The 9,392-nt window shown below is 30.8% G+C and overlaps 1 protein-coding gene and 1 pseudogene across 1 annotated transcript; one reads left to right on the forward strand and one right to left on the reverse strand.

The window, feature by feature from the left end:
* Positions 1 to 235: 235 nt before the first annotated feature.
* On the reverse strand, positions 236 to 2,225 carry LOC131626001 (uncharacterized). Its single transcript, XM_058896829.1, has 3 exons — positions 2,106 to 2,225; positions 873 to 1,461; positions 236 to 482 (listed from the first exon to the last, which is right to left on the reverse strand). Exons 1-3 carry the CDS (start codon positions 2,223 to 2,225, stop codon positions 421 to 423), a joined length of 771 nt encoding a protein of 256 aa, XP_058752812.1. The 3' UTR covers positions 236 to 420.
* A 2,808-nt stretch (positions 2,226 to 5,033) lies between these two features.
* Positions 5,034 to 7,414, forward strand: LOC131626002 (heat shock cognate 70 kDa protein-like; annotated as a pseudogene).
* Positions 7,415 to 9,392: the final 1,978 nt, after the last annotated feature.

Raw genomic sequence — 9,392 nt, forward strand, 5'->3', positions numbered from 1 at the left:
AAACAATATTTACTTTAATTGCTTAAGAAAAATCTAATTTCAAACTTATTATTTTTTGAAGGAGTTAAAAAAAACTCAGACAAGAAGTTCCTTAGCATAATTGTTTGAAGGAAAGCATAAATTACAATAGTCAATAGAAAGCTTTTAACAAATTAACTAACTTTCAAATTCGACCATTATTTCTAATTTCCTAATGTATTTATAACTACAAAACACAATAAATAACATCATATAATTTGGTTTAATTAAAAAATTAGAAATGAAAAGGCAGTTAATCAACTACAAAAGCTAAATAATAATCAACAAATAAAAATACAACCCTCAAATGTCACATAATTTAAAAGTCGAACCTAAAATGTTCCAAATAAATAAACTAAAGCCAATAAGACCCACCAACATAACACTAAGGTGACATGTTGATCACTCTTCAACTTTTGCTTCGGTTTCATCTTCACCTTCACCTTCACCTTCCAACTCATCGTCTACCCATGAAAACAATGTGCAAAAATTCACATGAGAAACAATTGAACTTGAGTTGATAATTTAAATGCACATTCATATCATCAACATTGAACTTTTAATGTCAAACTCATTACAATTAATAAACCCTAATTACTCTTATAATTACTTTTATTTTGAAATTGGATGTCAGTTGTGCTAGACGGCAAAACTCTTGAGAATTTAACAATGTTGCGTTGCGTATACAGAGCAAGAGCAAAATTTAACGTTGATGCGCTGAATTCGAACTCAAAAGTTATGGCTAAGTTTATGTAGGTACTCTTTGTTTATAATTAGTGAATCACACAATCACAATTTTTGTAATTTCAACTGTTATTCCAAACCGAACAATGAACAATGAAATCGCTATTCACCTGAAGCAAAGAGTTCAAGTTGAGCAGTACTTTCCTGATCAATAACATCAAGAAAAACAGGATCCACCGTAACATGACTATTCACACGAACTTTAAAATTATGGTCCCACCACAAAACTCTAGCGGTGCCAGCAATATCAACCGCCGCATCGAGTATCATCTCCCGCTTCGCCACATCCGCCACCACTCTCCCGGCGTGTTTCGCCAGCTTCCTTGCCTTAAGCCTTGCGGGGAGTCGGAGGAGCTGGCAGGACCTTGGCGGCTGCGAGCCGGCTTGAACCGGAGCGGAGCCGAGGAGGGAGCCTTCGTAGAAGATTGACATGGTGGTTGAGGAGTAGTTGATTGGGGCTATGTTGGGGTTGGTGACGTGGATGGTGAGGAGAACCTCAGCGTCGATGGCGGGGAGGCTGGGTTTTAGGGAAGTGAAGTTGATGGAGATGAGGTGGAAGGTCGGGTCTTTCGGTTTGGCGGAGAGGATGGAGGTGGCCGCTACGGCGGAGGCTGCGCCGATTAGTGCTGATGTCCAACTCCATTTTGAACCTTTTTTTAGTGAGATTTTGTACACAAATGAACACACGAATCCTAATTGCTAAGACTCCTATATATACTACTTCGAAATAACTGTTTTTAATGGTCTTTCGATCAGGGCATGCCACGTTTCACTCGGCACGCCTTCCTTTCGTCCTGGAGCTCCACGCGTCCTCTTAACAAAAACCGATAAGGACAAAAGATAGTTACATATTCGTTCAAATTTAACCTCTCTCTCGAACGCCTCTTTACGTTGAACCAACTATAAAACTTAGAAAATATTTTTAAGTCCAAGTCCAACACTTTCTTCCATCTGAGGCAATTTCGACAGACATTTAGCAAACGTGATATTTCGTCGAAGGCTCATAATATCCATCACAAATATTTTTTTTATTTAATAACCATGGTGTCGAAAAACTCCAGCTAATAATTATTTACACAAAAAATTAATAAAATAATTTGTTTACAAACCACAATGTTTATCTAGAATATTACATTGTTTACACAGAATACTAAAATAAAAATTAATTTGTCCATGAAGATCATATGTTGGATATTTGAATATTTTATATTTATAAAAGATTAAATGATGGGCACCACTATATTCTCAATCTCTTTTTTATGCATTTTTTCTGATATAAGTAAAAAAAAAGGTTTAGACAAATAAATGATTTTCTGCTCAAATAAATATTTAAGAACACAAACCTTAAATTCAAATAATCTTTTGATTTTGCAATCCATCATAGAGAACTCTTCATGACAAATACTTTTGCAAACCTTAAAGTGAAGGATGTAGATAGTTTCAAGCTCTTCATGATGTTTCATTATCAATTTTAAATATCAGAAAGCTTTTATAATAAAAGTTTTTTAGGTTTCACTTGGATCACTAATGGTAGTATCTTGAGCGTTGATACTCATGAAATGGATGATATAAATTTGTTTAAGAACGATGATCAATATCCTTAATTATCACGCTAAATTATCCCCTCGATTTTGTTAAAAACACAGGTGAAAGAATTTCTTTTTTATATTACAATGTTTACACATAATATTAAAACATAATATTATAACAAATCCAAATTCTTGAAGAACAACAAATCTTTGTTGTAAGGAGTTATCTATTCCAAACATCTCTTGTCAAATCTCCATCCAAGAGAGAAACAACTCGATACGCTTACTTGAGATGACAAACATATCTTGTACTTCCTTACCCACAATGTAAGATTTAATCTTCCTCTTACCATTTTTAAATTATTGAAGGAAATGATAAGCATCTCTCGGGAATAAATGACTTTCCCCATACCATATAGAAGATTTCTTTATGAACTTTTCTCTTAGTTAGAGATACTTAGTAGGGATACTGTTGAAGTTTAGTAGAGTCAGAAGTTTGAATATGTGGAATAGTTATATGTTGTCCTATTTTTTGTAATGCATAATTGATTATCAATGAAATATTTTGTTTCCTATTATTGTCTATTTTTTATTGATAACAAAGATTTTGAAAATTACTAATTAAGAAAGAAAATAATAGAAAAAGAATTAACTTAGAAATAAAGGGAAGTTGGAAAGTCGTCAAGTGATAAATCATTGAAAAAAACTTTAAATGCAATAACAATGATTCAAAGCGAGATCCCTTATAGTTATATTCCCTCGTTTTTTTTTTAAAAAACTGAGGGGATATGTTTATTATATTTTTATGGATAAAACATGACACTTACTTTATATATATATATATATATATATATATATATATATATATATATATATATATATATATATATATATATATATATATATATATATATATATATATATATATATATATATATATAGACACACACACAACATCGATATTTGAGAAAACCCAGGGAAAAAGTTGTTTATTTTTTTAAAAAAATTAAACATGACACTTTCAAGACGTATATTCTCGATTTTAGCATGTTTGAGGTGAAAGTTTCGTCATAAAAAATATTATTCATAGTAGGGAATTTTGAAAATATAAAAAATTTATGGCTGGAGATCGAACTAATGATCATTTCAATTATCTCTTTAGTTATTCTAAAATCGACGGATTAAGTGGCCTCGCATCTGTAACCAAGTTAAATCAATTTTGTGTCTAAAGTTAAATGTGTTTTTTGTAGTAGTAAAAATAAATCTTACAATTATATGTATATTTAATTGATTAAAATTTTATATCCAAAATAGATACAATTATAAAAAAAACATATGAAATTAAATGAAAAAATGAATTGTTAATCATATCTATTATAACTATTTTAAATTTTAAAACTAAATCTTATATCTCTCACTCAACTTACAAACATATGCCCTCCTTTATATTTGTGCTTAATTCCTATCAATGTTAAAATAAATTTGATTGTGTTTGTCAAAAAAATTTATGATAAATTGTTATATTATAAATATATTGACTATATTTATAAAAAATATATTAAAATAATTAAAGTTCAACATAAAATATATTAAAATTAATTTGCATTCACGAGTCTTAATCTTATTAAATTTAATTTCATCTATCTAAATTCTTCTTCTCTCTCTTAATCTTATTAAATTTAATTTCATCTATCTAAATTCTTCTTCCCTCTCTTAATCTTATTAAATTTAATTTCGTCTATCTAAATTCTTCTTCTCTCTCTTGACTTTTATTTTTTTGAGTTGCACCTTCAAAAAAATGCAATTTATTGATCACCTTAACCATTAGGTGCATCATATTTTCCAATTTTATGTTATTACATAATTGATTTTATTTGATAATAAATCAATGGACAAAATTTAGGTACAATTTTTTATGTGTGGTTCTTACTATTTTTCAATAAAAATATGATAAGTGTATAATTTCCTCTTACACGTATGCAAATTTCTCCTATTTTCACTCAGATGATTTATGTATATTTGTCATATTTTCGTTGAAAAATAGTAAGAACCACACCTAAAAAATTGTACATAAGTTGTGTCCTAAATCAATTTACTATTTATTTTTCATAAAATAAAATTGTAAAATAATTCATATAAAAAATATTTTTATAATCCAATTGAATAATATTAATTTATTTAAATATTTATTCCTTAAAATAATTTATATCCAAAAGATTCTTATACTAAATTTAAAATTTTATTCTATAAAATATATAAATATTTAGTGTCAATTAAATTTGAGATTTATTGAATATTTTACACATACTGTTTTTATTTATAAAAGATTCTTATAATCTAATTGAATAATATTAATCTATTTAAATATTATATTATATTGATTTAAAAATTTAAATTTTATTTCATAAAATATATAAATATTTAGTGTCAATTAAGTTTAAGATTTGTGAATATTTTACACATACTACTTTTATATGTAAAATACATTGATTCCATAAAATATATAAATATTTAGTATCAATTAAATTAGAGATTTGTGAATATTTTACACATATACTACTTTTATATATTTTGTTGGCACGATATATATATATATATATATATATATATATATATATATATATATATATATATATATATATATATATATATATATATATTCCTATTATACCGATTGTGAAAATATCACGCACACTGTTTTAGCTTTGTGTTTTTGAGTTTTTTTTTTACTCAAAAGACAATATGGCTAAAAAATACGAAGGACGTGCAATAGGAATAGACCTAGGAACAACCTATTCTTGTGTTGCTGTGTGGCTTGACGATCACAATAGAATTGAGATTATTCATAATGAACAAGGCAACAGAACTACACCTTCTGTTGTTGCTTTCAACGATGATCAAAGGTTGATTGGTGATGCTGCTAAGTATCAGGCTGCATTTAACCCTCAAAACACTGTCTTTGGTACATTTCTCTTCTCTCTTCCACTTCTTTTACTCATGCAAACTTTTTTTATTTCTGTCTCTGATGCAAACTTTTTTTACTCATGCAATTGGTATTTTAGGAATGAAGTATGTTTCTTTTTTCAGATGCTAAAAGGTTAATTGGGAGGAAGTTTAGTGATCCAGTTGTTGGAAAAGATATATTGTTGTGGCCATTCAAGGTTATTGCTGGTGTGAATGACAAACCCATGATTACCCTTAAGTATAAGGGTGAAGAGAAGGAATTTTGTGGTGAGGAAATATCATCCATGATTCTTTCAGGCTATGTTTGGGAGTTTGGAGGGGAAGGGAGAGGAAGGCTTTGAAAAATAGGAAGAATTGAATGAAAAGGATAAAAAGATTTTGGGTAGGAGGGTTTTGGAGGGTTTGAGTTTATTCATAACACCAAAAACCCCATAAAATTGGGGAACTCAAAAGTTATATTGAAGGAGGGTTTTGGAGGGTTTTGAAGGGCTTACATAAAATTTTTCAAATATCTTTTAGGTTGTTGTAGTATTCTGAAAATTAAAAATTTAGTAATGATAATGACTTTTTTATCATTCTAAACAAAATCATTTTTTCTAAATGTCAAACATTTTTCTATATTTTTTTAAAATTTCATTTTTGGAAGCCTTCCCCTCCCCTCCCCTCCAAACTCCCAAACATAGCCTCAAAGATGCGAGAAATAGCTTCAGCATATCTGAATTTGCCAGTAAAAAATGTTGTTGTTACTGTGCCGTCTTACTTCAATGATTCTCAGCGAAAAGCCACCATAGATCCTGGCGCAATTGCAGGCCTTAATGTTATTCAGATAATCAATGAACCTACCGCTGCTGCGATTGCATATGGTCTTGATAAGAGAAGAAATTGTGATGGTAAAAGAAATATTTTTCGTCTTTGACCTTGGTGGTGGGACTTTTGATGTGTCTATCCTCACCATTAAAGGCGATGTTTTTGAAGTAAAAGCCACGGCCGGAGACACTCACCTCGGAGAAGAGGACTTTGATAACAGATTTGTGAACTATTTTGTACAATAGTTCGAGAAAAAACATAAAGTGGACATTAGTCTTAACCCAAGAGCCTTAAGGAGGTTGATAACTGCTTGCGAAAGAGCAAAAAGGATACTTTCGTTCTCCTTTGCAACAACAATTGAGGTTGATTCTTTAATTCATGGAATTGACTTCTCTTCATCAATAACTCGTGCTAAGTTCGAGGAAATTAATCTGGATCTGTTTAATCAATGTATGAAAATCGTTGATACTTGTCTGCGCGATTCAAAAATCTGCAATACTGATATAGATGATGTTGTTCTTGTGGGTGGCTCCTCGAGGATTCCCAAACTGCAAGATCTGTTGCAAGACTTTTTCAAAGGAAAAGATTTGTTCAAGGGCATAAATTCGGATGAGGCTGTTGCTTATGGTGCAGCTGTTCAGGCTGCTATTTTAAGTGAAGGCATTAAGAATGTCCCAAACTTGGTGCTGTAAGATGTGAACCCACTGTCACTAGGTATAGCAGTATCCCCTGAAGAAATCATGGATGTGGTTATTCCTAGGAACACTACCATACCTGTCAAAAAGTCTAGATGGTATGCTACAGCCATAGATAACCTTTGCAGTGTCTGGATTAAGGTTTATGAAGGTGAGAGAGCAAGAGTCACAAACAATAATCTACTCGGTATGTTCAGTCTTTCTTGTCTTCCAGGTGCTCCTCGGGGTCAGCCCTTAGAAGTATGCTTTGTCATAGATGAAAATGGTGTCATGACTGTTTCCTCTAAGGACGTATCTACAGACAATACAAATAAGATCACTATAACCAATGACAAAGAAAGGTTGTCAGCACCCGAAATTAGAAAAATGACTGAAGAAGCTGAAAGATACAGTGTTGAAGATAAGAAATTCTTAAACAAGGCCGAGGTAATGAGTGCATTGGATTATTGTGTTTATGATATGAAGAATGCTTTAAAGAAGAAGGATGTTAATTCAAAGCTCTCCTCTCAAGAAAGTGAGAAGATTAATAATGCAATTGCGGTGGCCACAAATTTACTTGAAGGGAATAACAAAACGAATGAAATAGATGTTGTTGAGGATCATCTAAAGAAGCTGAAGAGCATGATGAGACACCTCGAAGCCATGACTTTGCATTGAACATTTTATCTAAATTGTTTCTAACTTTCTATTCTGTCTTGTTTTCTAGTTTTAGTCGCATCTTTGAAAACCATACTTGGAATTTTAGTTACTTGGTAAACACATAATGTTTGAGTTTTCCGCTTGATTTTGAATAAATTACTATTGTGAACAGTTGTTTAATCACCCATGAAATGGAAGGAATGAGTCTTGTTGTTATATTTAGTGAAGGGAGGAGCTTTCTATGGTATATGACCAGCCTTATAAGTTAAATTGAAGGTAAGCTTAAGGTGACAGAAAATTTAGAATGAAGCAGTTTGTAACTTATGGTAGTAGAGTTGGCATCGTTTAGTAACATGTTAATACATTATATTAAGAGAGTGCAAACGTAGTTATGCTATGCTAGTATTCGTACTATGAATTTCAATTATAAATGTTAGGTATGGTGTGATTGGCTTAAGTAGTTTAGAATGTTAGTGTATTTTACCCTTTAGTTTGGCCACACATCTTAACGCAACAATAGGGGAGGGTCGAGCATTCATATTTTGTGAGATTTTTCAATATAAGTAAATCGGTCTCTTTCTCCAATTTCCTCCATATTAGAGAGAGAGAGAGAGAGAGGTGTCAAAGTTAGCAACTTGACACCTCCGATAACTCTTTATCGCATATCCGTATAACAAAATCCATCGTTGGATTGAAAACTAATATCATATAGATCATGTGCATAAAATTTAACATCAATCAGAAATTATTTGATATGTCAACGAGATGCATAAAAACCAACGTCTTACAAAACTTTAACAAAATCGTTAACTTTGATCATTCTCTTTAACATATCAAATGATTTCCGATTGATTTTAAATTTTATGGACATGATCTATATGATGTTAGCTTTCAATCCAACAATGAATTTTATTATACGGATATGCGGTGAAGAGTTATCAAATGTGTCATAATACTAAGTTTTCCACCTTGGTATCATTTGATCTTATATGTGTGCGTGCGTGCGTGCGTGTGTGTGTTAAGCCTATAATGAGGGTCCAGTTAAATCCCTCATCAGTGAAACCCATAAATTATATTGTTGGATTGAATTAACGGTTCAGATTCAATAGAAGAATTAAAGAGAGCATGTGAACGTATCTACAGACAATCTTGCTTCCTCATCTCCCCCCAACCTTCATGTTTTTTATTTCTCTCAAAATTTAATTTCTTAACTTCTTCCATTCCAATATTTAATAATTTGAAAGTTAATGCGATGAATTTAAAAAGCCCCCACCCACCAACATTTCAGGTTTTGGTAAAAATCACGAGGAATTTTGATTTTCTTCTTAATTCCTCTTTCAATGCTTGTTTCTTTGTTATCTCCTCTTTCTCTCATCTCTTATCATCTTCAAAGTTGTACATCCATACAGTTTCCTTCACCATAAGTTTATTTTTCTACCGAGACATATCACATATGTAATCTATGTTGTCGTACAAAAATAAAAGTAGTTATGTTAAGGCTTTGATTGTTGGGGTTTGGTTGAAAATATATATGTTGAAGAAATATCACATTGCTTACTTTTGTGAAGGAATAGGGAGTCTGAGGCTATATAAATGATTCAAGTTTTTCTTTACAAGATGCACCCGTCAAAAACACTTTAAGCTTGTATTTTACTTTCTTTATTCTCTTATGCTTTTGTATTAGAATGTTGTGAGATGTAATTAAATATTTGTTTTGGAGGGTGTGAGTGTATTGGGGTCTGGGTATTTGACGGTATATTATGTGTTGTAACAATTTTCACATAGTGTTATTTTCTAATTGTCTATTGACAACATTAGTGATTTTTCTCTAGTTTTAGAGTTTTCACGTTATGTTTTGTGTTATGTTTGTGTTTTTTTTTATGTTTGTTATTTTTCCAATATTGATGTTCTATGAAATGAGAGTTCTGTTTTAAAAATAAAATAATTATTTTAAATCAAAATATAATGGTTTGATTTGCTTCCTAACATAGATTGG

The sequence above is a fragment of the Vicia villosa genome, unplaced genomic scaffold, assembly GCF_029867415.1.
Source record: "Vicia villosa cultivar HV-30 ecotype Madison, WI unplaced genomic scaffold, Vvil1.0 ctg.000253F_1_1, whole genome shotgun sequence".
Taxonomy (NCBI): domain Eukaryota; kingdom Viridiplantae; phylum Streptophyta; class Magnoliopsida; order Fabales; family Fabaceae; genus Vicia; species Vicia villosa.